At 52.0% G+C, this 23,224-nt stretch overlaps 2 protein-coding genes across 5 annotated transcripts; one reads left to right on the top strand and one right to left on the bottom strand.

Moving 5' to 3' along the window:
- The first annotated feature begins 2,033 nt into the window (after window positions 1-2,033).
- On the top strand, window positions 2,034-13,528 carry FSD1 (fibronectin type III and SPRY domain containing 1). Of its 4 annotated transcripts, XM_087816660.1 has the most exons (13): window positions 2,034-2,148; window positions 3,137-3,232; window positions 3,402-3,533; window positions 4,245-4,346; window positions 5,817-5,839; window positions 6,034-6,155; window positions 6,703-6,912; window positions 9,811-9,909; window positions 10,635-10,794; window positions 11,144-11,223; window positions 12,682-12,933; window positions 13,036-13,124; window positions 13,213-13,407. In XM_087816660.1, the coding sequence occupies exons 1-13, from the start codon at window positions 2,134-2,136 to the stop codon at window positions 13,321-13,323; spliced, it is 1,491 nt and encodes a 496-aa protein (XP_087672786.1). In that variant the 5' UTR covers window positions 2,034-2,133; the 3' UTR covers window positions 13,324-13,407. The 4 variants fall into 4 exon arrangements, with proteins under 4 accessions (XP_087672786.1, XP_087672785.1, XP_087672787.1 ...); XM_087816659.1 differs by having other exon boundaries at window positions 13,036-13,521; XM_087816661.1 differs by lacking the exon at window positions 2,034-2,148 and having other exon boundaries at window positions 3,146-3,232; window positions 3,374-3,533; window positions 13,036-13,525.
- Window positions 13,049-22,668, bottom strand: STAP2 (signal transducing adaptor family member 2). Its single transcript, XM_016197845.2, is given in 13 exon segments — window positions 13,049-13,875; window positions 14,141-14,215; window positions 14,290-14,391; window positions 14,481-14,636; window positions 15,626-15,700; window positions 15,823-15,925; window positions 16,017-16,086; window positions 16,613-16,747; window positions 17,132-17,232; window positions 17,746-17,802; window positions 20,094-20,216; window positions 20,357-20,428; window positions 22,567-22,668. Coding segments are annotated over 13 exon segments (1,314 nt in total). The 3' UTR covers window positions 13,049-13,732.
- Between the last annotated feature and the right edge of the window lie 556 nt (window positions 22,669-23,224).

Below are 23,224 nucleotides of genomic sequence, written 5' to 3' on the forward strand. Positions count from 1 at the left end.
GAGTGGCAACTGGGGATAAGAATGAGGTGAGAATCTACTTGTCTAGGGTGGTCAAGGAAGGCCTCTCAGGGGAGGTGACGTTTGAGCAGGGACCTGATTGGTAAAAAGGAGCCAATCATGGGAAGGAAGGAAGTTATGGAAGAATGGTATTTTAGGTAAAGGGAACAGCCTGGGAAAAGGTCCTGAGGCTGGACTGTGCTTGGTGAGTTGGAGGAACAGCAAGGAGACCCCTGTGACTGTAGCAGAGAGATCAGGGAAAAAGAGGGAGGAGGTAGGATCAGAAAGGTCAGTAGGAGATGGCTTATACAAGGCCTTATGGACCACAGGGGTGGGGTTTGGTGGGGGCAGGGAGGGGAGATGGGAAAGGGGTACACGTTGCTTTTTCACCTAAGTGTGATGAGACACCAGCTAAGCAGGAAGGAAACATGGTCCAATATAAGTTTTGAAAAGATCTGATTGAGCAGTGAGAGCAGACTATTGGGGGAGGGTCAAAGGGGCTGGGAGACAAGGGTTGGGTGAGCAGTAATGGGGGCCAGAGTCTGGAGAGAAGTGGTCAGACTCTGAATAGATTTTTGAGGGTGGTCCCCCAGAAGAACTGCAAGAACTGAACTGGAATGGAAGGAAAGAGGGATGATGGGGGTTCCCAGGTTTTAACCTGAGGGACTGTGTGATTGGTGCAGTGGCTTTTTTTTTTTTTTAATATGTTTTTATTGATTTCAGAGAGAGGAAGGAAGAGGGAGAGGGAGAGAGAAACATCAATGATGAGTGAGACACATTGGTTGGTTGCCTCCTTCATGAGCCCCGACCAGGGCCAGGGATCAAACCTGCAACCAAGGTATGTGCCCTTGACCCAGAATCAAACCCAAGACCCTTCGGTCTGCAGGCCAAAGCTCGAACCACTGATTGAAGCCGGCCAGGGCTACATCTCTTCTTTTGATTCTGATGTATAAAATAAGGGGTAAAACTGCCATTCTCCAGGGCGTTATCTCAATCCATTGAGATTTTGCTTCCCGGCAATCGTCAACAGTGAGGCTCAAATAAACTCAAAAATTCTTCACGGGTTTGAATCTTTCTTATGTTGATGGGAGCAGGCAACTGAAGTGATGGACAACAGAAGGGGTGCAGAAGGGAGAGAGGCCCAAGTACTCACCCTAGAACTGCACCAGGAGGACCAGGGATGTGCCCACGAATCCCATTCCTGGCCCATCAGGTCTTCCTCTCCTGGCTGGCACCCTGCCACCACCTCTACCCCTCCCATTTGACAGACTTCCTGCCACAATCTTTACCTCAGCCACAGAGGACACCAGGCCAGACAACATATGTCTGGGGGCCAATGCTGCATGGGGCTCCACTTCCAGCCACCTTTTGCCTCAGTTTCCCAAAGTTTTGGGTTTTTTTGTTTTTTTAATCTGAAAGGCAGTATGCATATGTGAATGGAAGTGTGTCCCATTGAGTGGAGAACTTTCTGGAAGACTATATAATAAACACACCTGGCCTGGGGAAGGGCAGGTGATGCCCCAGTGGGGAAGGGGAGCAGTGGGAGATGGAATAACAGAATCCAGATCTCGAGGGAAAGAAGGCATTGGAATGCTGAACATCCGTTTGGGCAAACGCCTTGGCTTGTCAGTAAATGCAAAGTTGTGAGAAGTCAGGGGCCAGATCTCAGGGGCCAATTCTCGGTAGCACTCCAGTTTGAGTAATCCAACGGGGAGACTGAGGCCACAGGGCAAGCTCCGGGAGGAGCCCAGGCATCCTGTCTCCCAGCTCTTAGAGACAACTGGCTCTCCCAGCTCAGCCATCACTACCAATGACCAATGTCGCCTAGTACATCCCAGGCTCCCGGATGGGTTGGGGGTGGGGGGGTTTGGAGGTGGGAGGGTGGAGCGGGGGGGGGGGGGGGGGGGGATGTTCCTGCTCGCAGAGACCCGGGGCGGCACTACATTTCCCAGCCTGCCCCGCCGCGTCAGGGGCGCGCCTGCGCGCTGCGGCCAGTGATGGAGCGCTGACGGGGGGCGCGGCAGCGGCGGCGAGGGCTCGGCGAGCCATTGGCTCCCAGCTGCGGCAAAGGCGGCTTGGGCACTAGAAGAGCCAGCGGGACCTGCCGGCCGGGCCGGGACGAGCTGGGCTACAGCCATGGAGGACCAGAGGGTGAGACCAGGGCGGGGCGCGGAGGAACCAGCTCGTGGGTACCCAGGGGGAGCGAACCAGATGCTGCCGCAGCGCCCTCCCCGCCCCCCCCCCGCCCCCAGCTGCTCTGCGGAGCAGGCCCCACCCCTGCCGCAACCTGGAGGAGTCTGGCCCCTCCACTGGGAACGCAGCCCCCCCACATTCGCCCAGACCCCTCATCATCTTACCCTGCGTCCAGACGCATCCCCTCCACGCCCCCCACCTTCGCCCAGTATCCTGGGTACAACCTTGACCCCACCCCCACGCCTTCCATCCAGACTGCGGACCAGGTGTCCCGGCCCCCTCCCTGTCCCCGAGGGCGCCCCACCAGCTCAGCACAGGTGACTCCACAGACCCTGCGCCCCCAGAAAAGAGACCTGTCCGAGGCCTGGGTCAGAGCTACAGGCCCCAGCAGGATCCTCCCACGCGGCCTCCTTCCCTTGCAGCATTCCCTCCCGGCATCCCCCTCCTCCAGACCACCCCCTTCCCCACTTACCTGGGCTCTCTGGCACCCCCTCTCCTCAGCTTCCTCTTTTTTCCTTGCTAATCCCTTTTCCAAGGGTCTCCCCTTCCCCAGGTTGGCCCATTTTCTGCAGATATCATTTTCCTCTGGGATTTTCTTCCCACAAGCTAGCCCCTCACCCCGATCATGCCCCGCACTCAGGATATAGGTTGAAGGCTTCGTGCTCCCGTCCAGGGTCTGTTCTTTACTGGGTGGCCCTCTCTGTCCCTCAGTTTCCTGGCCTGTAAAATAGGCATCTTCATGGTGCCCATGAGCTGGGTGAAGAAAGGTAGGGCCAGAGCTTCACCCAGGGCCTGCCTCCTGGTGAGTGCCCAAGCTCACTGGCACAGTGGCCCCACATCTCCCTGGATCCCTGGAGGTTGGAGTGGGGAGCTCTAGGTGGGGGAGCTGGGCGAGGCTGAGGGGCTTACTGGCCTTTGTGTGTGTCCACACTTCCGGTGGGGGCAGGAGGCTCTGAGGAAGATCATCACCACACTGGCTGTGAAGAATGAAGAGATTCAGAGTTTTATCTACTCCCTCAAGCAGATGCTGCTGAACATGGAGGTGAGGGCAGGTGGATGGAAGGGAGGGAGGGGGCAGCCCTATGAGCTAGCCTATTGCTGCTGATACCTGTGGAACTCCGGGCCTGCTGCCAGGTCCAGGCCTCAGTTTCCCCATCTGAGCGTGGGCTTTGGCCAATCCCAGCTGTTCAGACCTGCAACGTCTCTCCAAGGCGAACTCGGCCAAGGTGCAGGAGGACCTGGAGGCAGAGTTCCAGTCCTTGTTCTCCCTCCTGGAGGAGCTGAAGGAGGGGATGCTCATGAAGATAAAACAGGACCGTGCCAGCAGAACCTATGAGCTGCAGGTGTGTGTTTTGGGGGACTCTCCAAGACCCCTGCCCAGATGCCATCCCCACTGCACCCCTCAGATTCAACAGAGGTCAGCTGGCCTCATGTCCTTCTCCAAACCTGCTCCTTTTCCTGCATCCCCCAAGTGTTCCCAGGGTCCAGAACCAGACACCCTGATGATGCTGGCCTCACCTCCTCTTTCCCTGGTCTCTTGCCTGTCCCCTCCCTGGCCACAACCCATCAATTCCCCCATCCACCTGTTCTCCCTCTTAATCCCTGTTCATTCCACCCCCCTCCTCTCCAATGCCTCAGCCACAACCCCACATCTGGCTTTTCCTCCCTCCTGTCCTCACCCAGCAACTCCAGTTTCTCAGCCCTTCCCATTGGTCTCCCAGATCTGATGGCCAAACACCCCCCATGGCTCCTGTGGGATTACTGGGGCTGCATTGAAACCTCCAGGGCAACTTCCTAACATCCCAGATTCCCATCCCCAGGAGATGTTGAGCCCTGGGGCTCAGGTGTGGCCTGGGTATGTGAGTTTTTCAGGGATCCCCAGGTGATTCTGATGTTCTGCCAGGAGCAACACCCAACCTTTCTCCAGCCTCCCTCTCCTGCCTGGAATTGGAGAAGGCTGCGATACCTTGGATCCCAAAGGCAGTGGGGAGGCCTGGGAGGGTTTGATGCATTGGGGTGAGGTGTTTCCTCCCTCAGTGCCATGCCACCCGCAGAACCAGCTGGCTGCCTGCACTCGGGCCCTGGAGAGCTCTGAGGAGCTTCTGGAGACAGCCAACCAGACCTTGCAGGCCACAGACAGCGAGAACTTTCCTCAGGTGGGGCCTTAGAAGCCATACTGGTAGGGCTACCAGATAAAATACAGGACATCCAGTTAAATTTGCATTTCATATCCACCACGAGTAATTTTTTAGTAAAGAATGGCCCATGCAATATTGAATATAAGTATGTACCATGTGATCTTTGGGACATACTTATACTTTTTAAAAAAATTATTGGCCCTGGCCTGGTGGCTCAGTAGGAGCATCGGTCCAATGTGCCAAGATTGCAGATTCAATCCCTGCTCAGGGCACATGCAAGAATCAACCAGTGAATGCATGGATTGGTGGAACAATAAATTGATGTTTCTCTCTCTCTTCTTTTCTTTCTCTGAAAATCAATAAATAAAAATTTAATTTAATAATAATAGTAATTATTTGTTGTTAATCTGAAGTTCAAATTTAACAATGAATAATATTTTTAGTATAAGTATATCCCATGCAAATGTTTATATAAGTATTTCCCAAACATTGCATACATATTTATACTAAAATAATTACTTATTATTTATCTGAAATTTAAATTTAACAATATTTTTTTAATATAATATATCCCATGCAATATTTAGTACAGCAGGTCCTTGAATAACATTTTATTCAAAGTCATTTTGTTATAACGTTGATGAGGGGGAAAAATCTTGTGGAGTGTGCACGTTCCCTCCATATCTGCATGGGTTTTCTACCGGGACTCCAGTTTCCTCCCACTTCCCGAAGCTGTGCACATGAGGTGAATTGGTGTGCCTACACTGTCCCAGTCTGAAGTGAGTGTGAGGTGGGTGTGAGTGTACCCTGTGATGGAAGGGCATCTTATCCAGTGTGGGTTCCTATCTGGTGCCCTGAGTTGCTGGGAGAGGCCCTGGCCACCCACAACCCTGAACTGGAATCAGTAGGTTGGAAAATCATTCTCTTTCTAGTTTTTATTAATCTTTCTTAAATATACGTATAACTCACATTTATTTTAATGTTTAATATTAGAAGTGTTTGGGGTCATTAGAAGTTTGGTGATGTTTTTATGAGCAGAAATAGGCTATAGGAATGTACCTTTGTTTATATCAATTATATGATAAAGTTGATTTTATTACTTGTTATTTTGCTTAAAGTTGCAGTTTCTAAGAACCTATTGATGACATTGAGGACTTACTGTATACATATGTTGTAAATATAGAATAAGACATATCTCTACTAAAACATCATTGTTGGTCTAAAATGCAAATTAACTGGCTGTCCTATATTTTTTATTTGCTAAATCTGCCAATTGTATGTTCTGGGCACTGGGCAGGTGGTGGGAGTAGGGGTGGGAGCCTGTCTTTGCCCTTCTATCCTTTCAGGGCACAGCTAAGGGTTTCTGCCCCAGTGCTGAGGGACTTTGGCAAATGGTTGCCATGCTGGACCTCAGTCTTTCTGTCTGTACAGTGGCTTCCTAATTCAGTCGAGACAACTCTTTGAATTTTATTCTGTCCCTCTTTCTAGGCTGCCAAGCAACTCAAAGATGGGTAAGATACTGGATCTGGCCCCCACCCCAGTGCCCTGCCCCTGGTATGGAGGTGGGGACACCCAGGTGAGGGTCCCTTGGCCCAGAGCACTGGACCAAAACCAGGGGGAGGGAGTCACTCCCACACCTCAGAGGACCAGGCCTGGGCCCCCTGAGATGCCTGCCAGCAGGCTGCCTCCACTTCCTTCCCTGCAGTGTTACAATGGCTCCTGCCTTCCGGCTGTCATTGAAAGCCAAAGTCAGCGACAACATGAGTCACCTCATGGTGGACTTTGCCCAGGAGAGGAGGATGCTACAGGCACTCAAGTTCCTGCCTGGTGAGAGGGGAACTCACCAGGGTTTCAGAGAAGTGGCTGGGGAGTCTGGGAGTCCCTGAGACAAGGCCTAGAGTAAGGCTGACAGCCAGGTGTGGGAGCCCCAAGGATGCCCTGTGGATGGAGCCATGGAGAAGCCCCCTGGTGCCATGAGGAGGCCACACACCTGGGTGGAATCCTGAGGAAGCCCTGCCCTTGGTGCCAGAGCCCTAAAAGGCCCCACCCACCAGTGGTGGAGTTCCATGAAGGCCACGCCCCTAGTCGATAGAGAATTCTGGAAATGTTCTACCTCTTAATGGTAGAATCCTGAAAAGGCCCAGCCATTTGTTGGTTGAAGCCTGAAAAAGTCCTGTCCCACCTCTCACCCTTTGGTGGAACCATGAGGAGGCTGCACTCTCAAACCCCAGAGCTCAGAGGGGACCCCCTCGTGTGTGGGATCCAGAGGAGGCTCCATCCCCAAGGAAGTCTGTCATGTGGGCATGGTTCAGCAAGGCCCGCCCCTGCTGGTGTAGGATCCTGACCGCCCCCCCCTCCCTTCTGTCCTGGTCAGTCCCCAGCGCCCCCATGATCGACCTGGCTGAGTCCCTGGTGGCAGACAACTGTGTGACGCTGGTGTGGCGCATGCCAGATGAGGACAACAAGATTGACCACTATGTGCTGGAGTACCGGCGGACAAACTTCGAGGGCCCGCCCCGTCTCAAGGAGGACCAGCCCTGGATGGTTGTGGAAGGCATTCGGCAGACAGAGTACACCCTGACCGGTAAGGGTGGCTCAGCCCAGCTGCCAACCCCCCTGTGCAGCTCAGTCCCTCCTGGCTCCCATTTCCCTATTAGCCAAATGGAGGTTGGTAGATGATCCCCAATTCTCATGAGGTATGAGAGCAACCTGACTGGACTGATCAGGAGTAGCAGGAAGTAATAATAACAAAAAGGATATTGATGACAGCAACTGTACCATTTATTGAGGGCTCACTGTGTGCTAAGTGTCTTACCCATAGGTAACAGGCAGGCTTATCATCATCATTTTACTGATGAGGGAACACAGGAGGAGAAGGCACCCTATATCTGCATCTTATCTCTACTCTCCAGCATTCATTCATTCATTCATTCATTCATTCATTCATTCATTCATTCATTCCAATTTATTGAGTGACTACATTGTGCCAGGCGCTGTCCTTGCAGTAGTAAGAAAGCAGGCAAAAATCCCTTCCCTTCTTCTGGGGCCACCCTCTCAGTATTTGGGGATTTCCTTGGCAGTTACAAGAAAGCAGGAAGCTTGGGGTAATCCACCCAGCTGGTAGGGGAGGGTCTGATGGAGGAGAGTTGGGGGTTCCCAATGAGTTTCAGCTCTCCTGTGCCAGGGAAACCCTCAGGGGCAGGGAGAGCCTTGCTGACAAGATAACTAGCACCACAGCTCTTGGGCTGTAATCAGCCTGTCTCTTGTCTGTAATTAGCATACATGGTTAATAATGAGTATGCTAATTGCAGGAAAGGAAAGCTACCAGTCTGCAAGTGGGGCTGAGAAGCTATTGGCTTATCCTTTGCATGGGAATCAAAATAAACACACCCCATTTTTTCCTCAAATTTTTTTAATTTGTGATAAAATACACGAAGCATAACATTTACTGTCTTAACCATTTTTGAGTGTATTATTCACTGACATTAAGTACATTCACATTGTTGTGCAACCATCACCACCATTCATCTACATAACTTTTCATTTTGCAAAACTGAAAGAAACGCTGTCCCCATTAAACACCAACTCCCATTTCTCCTCCCCCAGCCCCTGGCTCCCACCATTCGACTTCTTGTTCCTATGACTTTTACTACTAGAAGTGCCACATATGAGTGGAACATACAGTATTTATCCTTTTGTGACTGGCTTTTTCATTGAGCATGTCTTCCGGGTTCAACCATGTTATAGCAGGTGTCACAATTTCCTTCCTTTATTTTGTTTTTTTGGTTTTTCAATCCTCACCCGAGGATACAGTTTTCCATTGCTTTCCAGAGAGGTGGGGGGGGGGACATCAATGTGAGAGAGACCCACCTATTGGTTGTGTGCCCTGACTGGTGGGGATCGAGCCAGCAACCGAGATACTTGCCGTTGGTTTGAATCAAACCCAGGACCCTTCAGTTCGCGGCCGACACTCTAACCACTGAGCCAAACTGGCTAGGGCTCCTTCCTTTTTTAAGGCTGGATAATAGTCCATTGTCTGGATATGTCCTGCTTTCTCCAGTAGTGGCAGCTTACATAGCTGTAGTTCAATATCAGAACCAGGAAACTGACACGGCTACATTCTGCAGTGTTGATTCACATTTCACCAGTTTCACATGCCCTCATTCACATGTTTGTGTAACCCCACACAATTTTATCCCACGTGTAAAGTCTGGTCTGTCACAGGCTTTCTGATGCATCCTTTTTACAGCCACACCCTCTCACCTTTTACAAATTCCTAGTGAGTTAGTTCCTCAGGGTGGGAAGCTGAATCGATTCAAAGGTGTATGGTATTGAAGATATATGTGAATGTGTTTACCTATGGAAATAACCTATGCGGTTATTTGCAATCAACCTACTATCTCATTAATTGCTTGGGAAGACAGGAGGGTTTTGGTTAAGTGTTTATGACTTTCATTCCTCAACTCATCTCATCCTCATGTGAACCCTGCTCAGTGTGGGGAATACAATTGCTGGTTTGCAGAATAGGAAACTGCTGCTTGCAGTGAGTCTAGACCTTGTTCCAGATTGAAACCAAGCCTTCTGGGTTAGGTAGTCTTTGCTCTGGAGCAGTAGGTAGCACTGCCGAGCAAACCCCTGAATTCAGAGAATGGAATCCAAAGAAGGGTGAGGCAGTTTGGGTGGGCACCTGGAAGAGGTGGCAAGGGAGGGAGGAGCCTGCAGAGACCAAGGGGGAGCAACCAGAAGGGGCAGCCAGCAGAAGGCAGTGCTATGGCTGCTAAGGAAAGACAGTGTTCCAGGAGGGAAAGAATGGTCAGCTAAGAGGTCCTGCAAGATGGGGATTAACACGGCCAGAGGAGGGAGACAGTGAGGGAGCAGAGAAGAGGGTGTTCCTAAGCTCCCCAAAGAGGTTTTACTTGAGGGGAAGACAGCTTGATAGCTGCTTTTTATTTTTTAAGATTGGAAGGAACTAGTAAGAAAAGAAGGACAGAAAGGGAGGGCGAGATATATGGAACCTATGGCTGGATCCAGGGGTTCCAGCAAATGACTCGGTCACTTCTGTTCCCTGCACTTGTTGGCTCTGGCGCCTGCATTCTCAAGCAGGCTTGCCAAGAGCACTGACAAATTTTCCTAGGACGCACTTCCTCCAAGCTGGCCAGCCCAGAAAAAAGGCCTTGCTCACTATAATACCAGCCAGAGTCCTAGGGAAGATTCTGATTGGCCTGTTTGGGTTATGTGCCTATCCCTAAACTAATGGCTCTGATTCAGTCATAAAGCATTCTGATTGGCCAGTCTGGGTTGGGTGTGGGGCCAAGTAATTCATAGCCCCACAGGTGTATGTGGGTAAGGTTTCTCAGGGATAAGATGTTGTTTCCAAAGTGCTCCTTAGAATGAGGGGTGGTAGGTTACGGTGGGACACAGGGGCTTTTAACCTATTGCTTAAAGTCTGTATGATGTTGAGATTCCCTCTATTGTCTCGTAGGTCTCAAGTTTGACATGAAATACATGAATTTCCGTGTGAAGGCCTGTAATAAGGCAGTTGCAGGCGAGTTCTCCGAGCCGGTGACTCTGGAGACACCAGGTGACTGGCTTTCACACCTACCCTGGCTCTGACTCTATAACCCTTCACTTCTGGGGCCCCAAGGACTGGTGTGAAATGAAAATCTAATCAGGATTTTGTGGCCCTTTTTACCCTGGCTCCCAGAAGGCTCAGAGCTTAGTTTACAGTAGAATTCCTCAGTGTCTGGTATGAACCTGCTTTTGTTCTTTGCTTTTGCTATTGATCCCTTTATACCTGGATGATTTACACACATACACACACACACTCTCTCTCCCTCTCACTCTATAGAGTTGGGGAGGGTGTATCAGTAGCGAAGACAGATTTCTTAGCCTCCCAGTGACACCTTTGCATGACCCGATAGGAAGTCCTTTTGCAGTCTAGCTGAACTCTGTCATATTGTAGCCCAGCCCCTTTCCTGGGATTAATCCCCAGTGGAAGCACAGGGCAGCACAAGTAGTTTGAAAATGGCTCCAGACCTGGGAAACCTTTAGATAAGAAGCCCTTGGCCTTGACTCTGGCTGTATGCTCTGCCCCCTCCATCTTTTCCCATCTTGTGTCTTTTGGTGTCTTTCTGCCTGTTTGTCTCTGAGACTTTGTCGATCTCTTTCTCTCTGTTTCTGTCTTGGTCTTTGTTTCTTTATCTCTTTCTGTTCTCTGTCCCTGTCATGGTCTGTCTTGGTCACTGTCAACGTGTCTCTGTGTCTCTCTGGGTTTCCCCATCTCTGTGACTCCCACATCTGCCCCAGCGTTCATGTTCCGCCTGGATGCATCCACATCCCACCAGAACCTTCGGGTAGATGATCTCTCCGTGGAGTGGGACGCCATGGGCGGGAAGGTGCAGGATATCAAGGCTCGAGAGAAAGATGGCAAGGGGCGGACAGCGTCTCCCGTCAACTCCCCAGCCAGGTAACCTGCCCCCTCCCCTCCCTAAGTCTCTGGTAGAGGAGATCAAGGTGGATGTGAAAGAACCACCCAGTGTGGTCAAGGCCGGGGTGGAGTGAGGGACATGGAGCTGGAGAGCCAAAATCGTGAATCAAGGAGAGGAGACTTTGAATTGGGTATTGATGGTTGAAAAGGAGTTTTCCAGATGAGGAAGGGCACAGGGATGTTCTGACATGAGGGGCCCAGTATATGAAAAGAACCAAATACTGTCAAGGACTGACAAAAAGTCCACAGTGGCTGGGGTAGACCAGAGAAACACTCCTATGGGGGAGGTGAGGGCTGAACAGAGCCCTCCCTTCCCTGTCACCCACAGAGGTACTCCATCTCCCAAGAGGATACCCTCAGGTCGTGGGGGACGGGATCGCTTCACAGCTGAGTCCTACACAGTGCTAGGTAAGGAGGGGGAAGTCAGGAGGAGAGTGGGGAACTCTGGTCAGGGCTCCGATGGTGGGGTGTGGGAGAGAACTCCTTCAGCTGGGGAAACAAGCAGCCATCAACAAAGCTTCTCTGGGAATGGCCCCAGTAACATGTGCTTGCAGTGCTGGGGGAATGAGAAGGTTTGGGGGGAGCCAGAGCTTATGGAGCTGAGGAAAAAGGCTCTGGACTGGGGAGTGGCTGGTCAAGAGCTTGAGGGGGGATTTCCTGGGGTCTGTCAAGTAGTTGGGACTTGGGAGTAGCTGGGATTTGGGAAGTAGCTGGAAATAATGATTGCCCTATAGAGCAGCTGGGTTTGTGGAGGAGCTAAAGAAAGGCTAAGGGTGTGTGAAAGTGACAGAGAGAGAGTAGCTGGTGTCAGAGAAGTTGAGACAGTGCTTAAGATTGGAGAAGTTAGCACCACAGGAATGATTAGATCCTGTGAAGGAGAAGCTGGAGTCCATGAAGGAACTGGAGTTAGGGAAATCACTATCCAGAAAAGGGCTTGAAAAAGAGGCTGAGGTTTGAAGAAGTTGGTGTGGTCAGTATTATCGGGAGGTAGAGGGAAAAGGAAGGTAGGGAGTAGCTGGGTTTGGGGGATAAACTAAGGCCTGAGGAGAAATTAAGGTTCTATGAAGGATTTAGATTTTCTGGAAAATTTTGGATTATCCAGAGTTGGGGTTTGGAGAGGAAGCAGGGGAAGTTGTGGGAGTGTCTGCAGAATGTCTGAGATTTGAAAGGGAGCTATCTATCACCTGGGAGGAGCACAGACTAGTTGTGGTTGGGAGAGTAGCTGAGGTCATAGAGGAGCAGGCCTGGAGAAGAAATGTATCTGGAGGTTAGTCCTGTGACTGAGGAGGAGCTGAGCTCTCAGATGGAGATGAGCTGGGATCTGGGTGAGGCAGGAGTATGCAGAGAAGCTGAAACTCAAGAATAGCTGGATTGGGGAATAGCTGAGATAGCAAGAATTTGGATTTGGGTCTGGAAAGGATGTAGAGTCAGGATTCAGCTGATATCTGGAGGGCATCTGAACCCCAGGAAAAGCTGAGACCTGGAAGAACCTGATCTCCACCAGGAGGAAGCTGGGGGTCTGGGAAGAATCTAGATTCAGAAGCAACAGGAAGGAGTCCAGAGTCCTGATCCAGTTTCTGGGAAGAATTGAGAACTGAGGAGTAACTGAACATGGGGAGGAATTGGAAGAAGTTTCTAAGCCCTGGAAGTATTTGGAAGGAGGATTTTGGACTTGTAGAGAATCTGGGCTTAGCATCTAGAGGGAATTGATGAATCCTGGGGAATACCTGGAAGGAATAGCTGGGGACTGAAGAGTATCTGGAGGGAGTAGCTGTGGTCTGGGGAGTACCTAGGTGGCTGCCCCTTTATGGAAGAGCACCTGGGACTCTATTCTATCCAGTTCCCACTGCCCACCCTGCCCCACAGGGGACACGCTGATCGATGGCGGGGAACATTACTGGGAGGTGCACTATGAGCCAGACAGCAAGGCATTCGGCGTGGGGGTGGCCTATCGCAGCCTGGGCCGCTTCGAGCAGCTAGGCAAGACAGCGGCGTCCTGGTGCCTGCACATCAACAACTGGTTGCAGGTCAGCTTCACCGCCAAGCATGCCAACAAGGCCAAGGTGCTGGATGCCCCCGTGCCTGACTGCCTGGGCGTGCACTGCGACTTCCACCAAGGTGACCTTGGGCCCCAACTGGCATCTCCAGCCACCTCTGCCTATCTGATCTCTCTGCCGCAAACCCTCTTACCGGTCCCCTGTTCCTCTGCCCTCCACCCAGGCCTTCTGTCCTTCTACAACGCCCGCACCAAACAGCTGCTGCACACCTTCAAGGCCAAGTTCACTCAGCCACTGCTGCCTGCTTTCACAGTAAGGTCTCCTCCATGGCCTGAGATGGGAGGGTGGCTGTGTGCTGACTTTGCTGCCGAGCCTCTTCTCTCCCTTCCCTGTCTCCCAGGTTTGGTGTGGCAGTTTCCACGTGACAACAGGCCTACAGGTCCCCAGCTCTGTGCGCTGCCTACAGAAGCGAGGCAGTGCCACCAGCAGCTCCAACACCAGCCTCACCTAGGCCAGTGCACCCAGCTGGGCTTATTTTGGGAGCCACCACCAGGCCTCCGCTGTTTCAGCCAGACACTCTCCTCTTGCTGCTTGGAGCCTTAACTCCTAATGGGGTCACTAACAGGAAGCAGGCACCAGGACAGGCCCTTCTCCCCACCTCACTTCCTAATAAAGGTCAAACACTGGCCAGTTGTGCTGCTGGTTCTTTGGGGCTGGGTGGCACTGGCTGTGCCCCGACCTTTTCTGGACCTCAGCTTTCACAGCTGTAAAATGGGCTTTTCTGGCAAAGTCAGATGGCAGTTTTTACTGAGCTGAGGACCTTTAGGAGTGAACAGAGCCAACTGTGGGCAGGCATCTGATGAACACCTCGCTGCCCCCCTAAGTCAAGTCACACTCATGAGCTTGGGGTCACTTGAACTTTAATTCTGGGAGGAGGGATCCGTCTGACTGATGTGCCAAGCTCCGAGACTGGCCCGTTAATCCCCATCGTGCCCAGCTGAGTGCTCCAGTGCCCGCCGCCTCTGCAGTTTCTCTTCCAGCTCTGCCGTCACATTGGCCAACCCTGGGGGGTGGGTACCCTAGGCTTCAGCTGTGCCCAGAATCCCCAGTCCATGCTGCCCCACCCCCATCCACCCAAGACTGGCTACAGAATGTGTGGGGCCCAGTTCAAGATAAAAAGGTGTTCAAGAGGCAGGAGAAATTTTGAGATGGAGACAGCAGAACATTAAACCAAGTGCAGGCCCTTTGGAGTGCTGGGTCCTGTGGGACTGCACAGGTCGCACGCCTGTGAAACACACACCCTCCTGCATTGGCCCCCAGGCTCGTACCTGTTGTGGGGAAGACAGCCTGTGCTGAACTGATGGCCAGCTTCCTGGCCAGGCTGCTGGGAAGGCATTTGGGCTCTAGAGGAGAAGGCAGATAAAGGCTGAGAATGGCCCTCCAATGGAGGGAGGTGCAGGGGAAGAGGGTCCCCTACCTGGCTTAGGTGGAGTGGGTGGCTTTGGAAGCTTTGCATGACCCTTCGGGGCTGGGTGACATTTGTTGGGCTTCAGGACCCCTGGCCAACCAGGGGAAAGCACTGCATAGACAAAAATATGGCGTGTCACCCCTGGCAGTGATCCTGCTCCCTCTGCTCCTTCTCTTAGCCACCCCTGGTTCCCCACCCACCATCCCCGTTCTCGTATTCGGTAGCTGGGGCATCTTCAATGGGGATCACATAGTTCTCATCTGGGTTCAGCAGCGGGGGCAGCTTGTGCTGGCTGGGCACAGGCATGCTGGTCACAGGAGGCAGCTGCTTGGGGCCACCAGCAGGGCATGCAGGACCTGGTGGGAAACAGCAGTAATTTTTGGGACCCACATGGTGCAGGGATACCTCCTGGTGGGTCTGTGTGCTTCTGAGCAGGAATGTGTGTGTGCATGCCTGGATACAGGTATGTGCCCCTGTGCACGTGTGTTTGTACACATGCCCATTTATAAGTCTGTGTTTTTGTGTCCCTGTGTAGCATAAACATGTATACTGGGTGAGTTTGTACAAGTTGAACATATATAAATCTGTATATATGTATGACAATGCATATATGCTAAGGTCTGTGCCGGGGTACTCATCTCCATTCATGTGTACATTCATGTGTCCATAAATGTCTAAATTTGTGCTGTGCACACATGATTGTGGCTTAAGGTTTGTATGTGTGCTAGATGGAACGGAATTGTGACACGTATTCATGCATGTGTGAAGCCGTTGTCTACATGGGTGTCTACATAAGAGCTTCTGATTATTCAGGTGGACACAGTCCGTGTTGGTGATTGTGGCATGTGTGTATGTATGGGTACATATATGTCCATTGTGTACCTGGGGCTCCCAGCATATGCCCAGCCCTGGGCAGATCATACTGCTTTCAGCCTTTTCCTCCTCCTCCATAGCTGGACTGCTTCCCATCCCTTTCCCAACACCCACCCTGATTTCCCACCTCTGGGTAGGTCTTACTCCGTGTGCACCTTCTGCCCCCCTCAGTGCCCATCTCTGCCTATTGAAATCCTTTGAGAACTTCAGCAAACATCCCCTCCTCCAGGATGCTTTCCCCCTACTCTGCCCCCCCTTCTCCCCAACTCCAGGTACCACACCTAGAGCCAGGTTCAACCCCACAGGGCTAGGAGTGTCTGTGTCCAGCTCTGTCTGTCCCCTCTACAACCTGGAAGTCTCCAGAGGGCAGGGTTTGGGTAATTTCTGGGTACAAGGTTGGGCACAGGAGGTGCCATGTGTGTCCTAGGTTTCTCCCCTCAGCCCCAGTGGTTGCCTTGGGGAGGGGCATCACCTGGGCAGTGGACCGCGGGTACCGAGGGCGCCACCCACACACTCTCGCCGTTCTCTTTATCCGCCTGCACATAGCCTAGAACAGAGAGGGCTGCCTGGAGGAGCGCGACGGCCCGAGGCTGACCCAAGGGTGTCCCAAAGGCGGGAGGAGGGGGGACGAAAGGGTCGGACCCCTGAGTCTCCTGAGTCCTCACCCACCTAGGACCTTCTCGTAGTCCTCGTCCAGTAGGAAAGGCACCAGCACCTTCTTGGTTTGCAACACGAAATAGTTGACCACTGCCTGGAGTGAGTCGCAGGAGACCTGGGAGCCGATGAGGGGTCCGGTTAGGGACGCTGGGGAAGAGGTGCGGACCCCGCCGGTGTGCTTCCCGAGACCTCGCCCCAATGCTCACCGGCTCCTCCACGTCGATCACGTACTTCGGGCCCTCGCGCTTCACCTTGTAGTGCCGGACCACGGGTACCCTGCGCAGCCAGTACCCACTGGGTGCCCCGGCTCAGGCCAACGAAAACCCTGCCCCTCAGCCGGTCTCCGCCCCCATGAAGGGCCGAACCTCCTCCCCTTCCCCGCACGCCGACCACGCCTATCTTGGCGGGGCTCTCCGGGTAGACCAGGCCCTCGAGGACCGCACACCCAGAAAAGATCCCGCCCCTAATCCTGGCACTACCCGCAGGAAGACCGAGTTCCATTGGATTCCACCTACAAGGAACGCACCGCCCTTCTTCCGGGCTCCGCCCCCGGGTGCTGACTCCACCTTGGACGTGACCCCGCCCATAACCCTACAGGAGCGGCCCAGCCTCAGGATTCCACGTCCCGTGACCTCTGGTCCCGCCCCCAAGTCTTCCCGGGTCCTGGCTACAACTCAGTCGCTAAGCCGCCTCGCTCTAGGATCCGGCCCCGCCCCCACGCCTGACCGCGCCACGCACGGCCCTCCCCCGACGCCGCCCGCCCCTCCCTTCCAGCCCCCGGCCTGCAGCTGCGCGTGAGTACCCGTTGAGCGTCTGACGCGTCGTGACAGACGCTCCGTCCGTGCAGTCCCCGCTGGGTCGCAGCAGCAAGTTCCCGCATTCGGGGTAGCGCTCCAGGAGCAGCTGCGCCTCTAGCCGGCTCACCTTCATGAAGCACCTGGGGAGGGGCGCGTCACTCAGGACAGGCCCCGTTCCCTGGGAGACGCAGGACGCCTCCCACACGTAACCCCACCCCTGGGCGCAGCCCCGCCCCCCTCGCGACGCCGCGCGGACACCAAGTCACGTCCTCCTGCTTGTTACCGGGTCGGGGGCAGTGGAGCGACTGCCCGGCCCTTCTAGCGCTTGGACTCTCCGTTGCAGGCCCAGACCAGCCCCCAAACACCGAGTCCGGCTCCCAGCATGGGACCTAAACCCCGCCTCAGCATGGATGCAGCCCTGTATTCAGCCTAAGACCCGACGGGAGACCCCACTCACAGCCCACCCCCACCCCCTCTCACCCCATCCCCACCCCGCAGCCCTTCGGGTCAGGCGGGTCACTCACGAGGGCATCTCGAGCGCGCGACGCGCCTCCTCTTTGGCCAGGGCCTCGGCCATCATGTACAGGTGTCCAGGCAGCAGGGTCAAGTTGGACGGGACACGGAGCTGAGGGGCGATCAGGGCAGCTGTGGAACGGGCAGCTGTGCCCATGTCACAGAGGGGCAAACTGAGGGCAGAGTGCGGACAGAGCCAAGGTAGGAACCTGGGTCTGGGGGCTTCAGAGCTGCCCTACCCTTCAGGGGCAAAGAGGTTTTGGAGAGGATGCGGGGGAGAGTGAGAAACTTCAGTGATGGGGAGGACAGAGCAGATGCTAGAATGCAGAGTCTCAGACTCTACAGGCTGCAGGGGTCAGGTAGGGAACAAATGAGTAAAATAGAAATTAGGAATGTTGACTAAAATCCTGGTTTTTAAGTGATGACAGCTGACTTTTAAGTTAGCAATTTGTTGGCAAAACATAAGATGTTTATGGACTACATTTGGTTTGTAGGCCAGTTTGAGACCAGTGTGCTATACTCTAGGGGCTTATTTGGGGAATGAAGGATGGGAAGAAAAAAGAGGACTTCTGCAGAGGACTACTGGGGAATGGGAGAAAGAGGGGTAGAGGGCAACCACTCTGACCTCCACCACTGTCAGGATGAAGCCTTTCCACATCTCCCGAGACTCCAGGCTTTCTACCTAGGGAGGTAAAGAAAAAAATCCATGTTGATTAGGCTCAGTCTATTCATCTGTGAAATGGGAGTGAGGAATTGAAGAGTTTATGATTCCAAGGGCTGTTTTGAAGATTAAATGAGTTAAGCCCGGCCGGGCATGGCTCAGCGGTTGAGCGTCGATCTAGGATCCAGGCTATTGGGGTTCGATTCCTGGTCAGGGTACATGCCCGGGTTGCGGGCTCGATCAGTGACTCTCATCATTGATGTTTCTATCTCTCTCTCTCCCTCTCCTTTCCTCTCTCTGAAATCAATAAAGATATATTTTTTAAAAAGATTAAATGAATTAAGACAGGTTAATTTAGGATGATGTCTGAATATAAGTCCTTAGTAATGTGGAATGTTATTCTTTAATGTTATAACACTGACATTAGAAAAAAACAAAAACAATTCAGCCCAGCTGGTGTGGCTCAGTTATTGAGCATCAATTCCATGAACCAAGAGGTCCCCAATTCCATTCCTGGTCAGGTGCCCAGGTTGTGAGCTAGATCCCTGGTGGGAGCTGTGCAGGAGGTGGCTGATTGATGTTTCTCTCTATTCCTCTCCCTTTCTAAAATCAATGAAAACATATATATATATATATATATATATATATATATATACACACACACACACACACACACACACACACACACACACACACACACATATATATTAAAAGGTCTGCATCCCTTAAAACAACACAAGCCCTAGCCAGTTTGGCTCAGTGGTTAAAGCGTTGGCCCTCTAACTAAAAGGGTCCTGGGTTCAATTCTGGCCAAGGACACATACCTCTGTTGCAGGCTCCATACCCTACCCCAGTCAGGGCGAGAACGGAAGGCAACCAATCCATGTGTCTCTCTCACCTCTCTCTCTCTCTCTCTCTTCCTTCCACTCTGTCTGAAAAGCAATGGAAAAAATATCCTTGGGTGAGGATTAAAAATAATAATTTTTAAAACACAAAAAAACCCCACAATTCAGATCATGTACCTCCTATCCTTTAAATCCTCCCAGGCCTCCCACCTCCCTCAAGATAGAAGCCCAAGTCCTCTACATGGCCCACAAGGCCCTTCATGATCTGCCTAGTCCCTTCCTTGCCCTCACTTCCTTCCTCTCTCCCCGTTGCTCACTCTGCTTCAGCCACTCTTCCTCTAAAATACCAAGCATAGCCTTCTCTCAGGACCTTTGTATGTGCTATTCCCTCTGCTGAAGAGCCAGTTCACAGATACGTACGCTGCTGGCATCTTTACCTCCTTCAGATTCTCAGTAAGGTCTTTCCGATCACACCATTTAACACTGCATTCACTTCCCTTGGCACTTGTCTCCCTAGTATCTACTGTCATCTGACACTCCATATATTTTACACATTGATATTACTTTTTCTTGCCTGGCTGGGCGTGGCTCAGCGGTTGAGCGTCGACCTAGGATCCAGGCAATCGGGGTTCGAAACCCGGTCAGGGCACATGCCCGGTTGCGGGCTTGATCAATGACTGTCTCATCATTGATGTTTCTATCTCTCTCTCTCCCTCTCCTTTCCTCTCTCTGAAATCAATAAAGATATATTTAAAAAAAAAAAGATTTTTCTTTTTTTCAGACTGGAAGGGAAAGAGAGATAGAAATATTGATGTGAGAGAGACTCATTGATTGGCTGCCTCCTGCACACACCTTGACCAGGGCCAGGGATCAAGCCTACGACCAAGGTATGTGCCCTTGGCTGGAATTGAACCTGGGACCCTTCAGTCTGCAGGCCAGCACTCTAACCACTGAACAAAACCAGCTAGGGCTACACATTTATATTATTGATTGTGTGCCTCCACCACGAGACTCTATACTCCACAAGGACATCAAGTGGCTGCCTCCCTCATGTGTCCCAACTGACCAGGGCCAGGAATTAAACCTGTGATCCTTCAGTGGGTGGGCCAACACTAAACGCTACTGAGCTATACAGACCAGGGCTAGGGCAGGGATTTTTAATTGTCTGTTCACTGCTGTGCAGCTAGAGGAGGGTCTGGCACATAGTAGGTGCTCAATAATGTTTGTTGAAAGATTGAATGATGGCAGTGATGATCCTTGTGGATCAGATCTTGTTCTGAGCACTTTACACATATTATCCCATTTTGCAGTTGAGGAAACTGAGGCCCAGAGAGGTCAAGTGACTCGCCCAATGTCACCAACTCAGTGTTAGACTCTTCATGACTCCATGCTAGTGTGTGTTAATGGTAGGTACGATGGGGAAGCAGGGTCTCCCACCAGCCCCACCCCATCCCCCAAGGGACCTACCTTGAATTTGATCTCCTGGTTCCGGACGACCAGGTTGAAATGTGTACCAGGGTCATGGGAAATCCCTCGGGGAGCTTCATCTGTGAGTTTCACAAATGCTCCAAGGTCTAGCTTCTCCACATGCTGGGGGCACAGCAGCAGGCGTCTGAGCACCAGACCAGTGGTCCTTCAGGCCCCCTGGTTTGGCCAAACCACCTACACCCTCTGCTTGGTCCCTGGGGTCAAGGATGGGCCATATCTTGAGCCCTCATTTGCATCCTCACCTGGTAGTCCCGATTGCTATTGTAGAAATAGATAGTGAGGCCCTGGAGGCCAGCCCAGAACTTCTTGTAATCCTGGGAAACAGATGGGGAGAAAGAGAAGGATGTGAATTGGCAAACTGGGTATCTCCAACACACCCATTTCTACCTTAGGACCTTTGCATTGGCTGTTCTCTCTGCCTGGACACCCTTTCCCCAGATCTTCACATAGTTTTCTTCACTATGTGCATTGGGTCTTTGAACAGATGTTGCCTTCTTAGGGAGGCCCTCCTCACTCATGGCCCAGCCTCTGGGGAATCTGTTATTCTCTGAGAAATACAAGGGTCACCTTGATGGGATGGGGCACCCAGAGCAATCCCCTAGTCTATGGAGGAGGCTGTTCTAGGAGTCAGTTGAGCTAACTGGATTTATCATGATCCATCCATCTACCTACCCATCCACACTTCCACACACACATACACATCTCCCTGTCCCCTTATTCACCCCATAAATATTTATTGGCATCTCCTGGGTTCCAGGTCCTCAGATAGGTGCTGAGTCTATAGTTGCAGAATTTTACAAGGTTCTGGACTCTAGGAGGTCTGCAGATTCAGGATTTTCCCCAGAATTCTGAATTCCAAATGCCCTTACTCTTTGGAGGTCTGATACAGCTCAGATTATAAGATTCTAGGGTTTTTTCACCAAATATTCCCTGAGCAACTACTCTGCAACCAGCTCTATTGCAGGCAAAATAATAAGTGGAACGTGACTTCTGTTTCTAACTATATCATGTTCCAGAGAATAGAGAAAGCACAGATACTATCCTCTAGGGAAGAAAACTAGGACCCTTGGAGAGGGACAGACGCTGGGCCGTGAGGTCACAGAGGGGAAGAGTGACCCTCCAACTGGAAAATCTGGGAACACTTCCTGAAGGAGAAATCACTTTAATTAGTCTGTAATGATAATGAGGATAGCACTTATATTGACAGCTATTATTCACTCAACCACCCATCCATCCATCCATCCATCCACCCACCCACCCACCCATTCATCCATATGTACATCCATACACTTAACTAACATTGGCTGAGGACCTTCTCTGTGCCAGGCACTGTTCCAGGCACTTGGAATAAAGTATTAAGTGATTGAACTCAGTATAGTCAGACCTACTTTGTCATGCACCAGCTATGTGCCATTGAGCACATTATTTAAGCTCTCCATGCCTTGGTTTCTCCACCTATAAAATGGTGATACTAATAGTACCTACTTCAGAGGCTGTTGTGAGAATTGGGCAAATTAATGTAAAGTGCCAGTGCTTGCCCTGACCCAAGTCCTTGGCTTGCTAAGGGCTACCCCTTTCCTGTAAGTGTGACTATGGCCTTATCCTACCCATTTTATAACAGAGAAAACTGAGGCCCAAAGATGGAGAATCACTTGGATAAAGCCTGGGAGTCAGAAAGGCATGGAGCGTGGATGTAAACCTGGGTCTCGCACTTTGGGGCCCATGGTCTTCCTTAACCACTGTGATCTGCTGCTTCTTAATGCTTTCTAAGCTGGAGGGGATTTGGGCTCGTGGAGACACAAGGAGAGGAGGAGGGAACTGCAATGACAGAGGCAGGAAGGTGTGCAGGGAAAGCGGTGGGTGGTTGTTTGGGTTATAGTAGAGGATGAATGAATATAGGGAGTGGGGAGGGAGAGATAGGGCCTTAGTGGGAACCAAGAGGCTGGGCTTTATTCTGAGTAAGACACGCAAAAACACATGTGCGTGCACATTGGTCCACAGTATCGGGTCCTATTGAATGTGGCCCCCACCAGCTCTTACTGTCCCCACAGACAACTGTCCTATCTTTGTCCCCTGCAGCTGAGGTTCACAAAGTTAGTTCAGGGCTGGGGGAAGGGGAACTAATTAATTTAATTCCTCATTTCCTGGAGGAAGTCCTGATTCTGTTTGTATCTGACAGACAGAAACAGAGACTGAGACTCAAGAGAGACACAGATAGATACAGGCTGGCAGAGACAAAGAGAAAGAGATCAAATAAGAGTCAGAGACACAGAGACAGAGACAGACAGGCAGATGGACAGAACCCTTGGTAGCTGCCAGCCCATGCCCTGCCCCATCCAGCACCCACCCTGCCCTGCCCTGCCCTCCTTGGCCAGGTAGGAAGGTGGAGGCTCAGAGAAGTGCCTCACCTGCCAAGCCACCCAGCAGCTCCAGGTTCCCAACCCCAACTTACCCTGTCATGGGGTCCCTTCTTCTCCAGAAAGCTCTCATGGTAGTGTGAGGGCAGGGCATTCTTGGGCTTAGGGACCCGGGGTGGGCTCAGGGCCGAGGCCATAGCAGGCCGATCTTTGGCCTGGCCTCTCCCTCTGGCACCCAAGCTGGGCCAGGAAGCAGAGAAACAGGTTCAAAGGGAATTTCCTCTCTTCTGTCAGCTCCGGAGCTCCCTCCCCTGCCAGTGCTGGGCGGGGCCTGAGCCTGGGCAGGTCCAAGGATCCTGGGGAAATCCCATCCTGTTTGGTCTCTCCCAGAGGTCAGGGAGCAAAAAGGCCATGCTGGAATCATGGAATGGGGGAGGAAACCATAGGGAGGGTTTCAGTGTGGAACAGAAACTGAATGACTGTGCACCAGGAAGAGGTACCTATTTCAGCAAAGGCCTGGAAGTGAGAAAGGAAGGAGTGTGGTGCCCAAGTGGCTAGGGGATATAGCAAGAGAGGACACAACAGGAACATAACATGAAGGCCTGAAATGCCCGTTTGGCTCTCTGGACATTGGAATAATCATGCCTAGATATACCCCCAAATCTTGCTGGGCTTCTGATAGGAATTGCACTAAACTTGTATATCAGTTCGGGGAGACATGATATCTTTATTATGCCAAGACTTCCAATCCAT

Source organism: Miniopterus natalensis, chromosome 4, assembly GCF_054644295.1.
Source record: "Miniopterus natalensis isolate mMinNat1 chromosome 4, mMinNat1.hap1, whole genome shotgun sequence".
NCBI lineage: Eukaryota > Metazoa > Chordata > Mammalia > Chiroptera > Miniopteridae > Miniopterus > Miniopterus natalensis.

What these genes read in the sequence shown, in the direction of transcription:
- FSD1 (XM_087816659.1), top strand. An exon ending in GACAGAGTACACCCTGACCG is followed by an intron (nt 6,913 to 9,810) that starts GTAAGGGTGGCT and finishes ATTGTCTCGTAG; the next exon opens with GTCTCAAGTTTGACATGAAA. An exon ending in CCCGTCAACTCCCCAGCCAG is followed by an intron (nt 10,795 to 11,143) that starts GTAACCTGCCCC and finishes TGTCACCCACAG; the next exon opens with AGGTACTCCATCTCCCAAGA.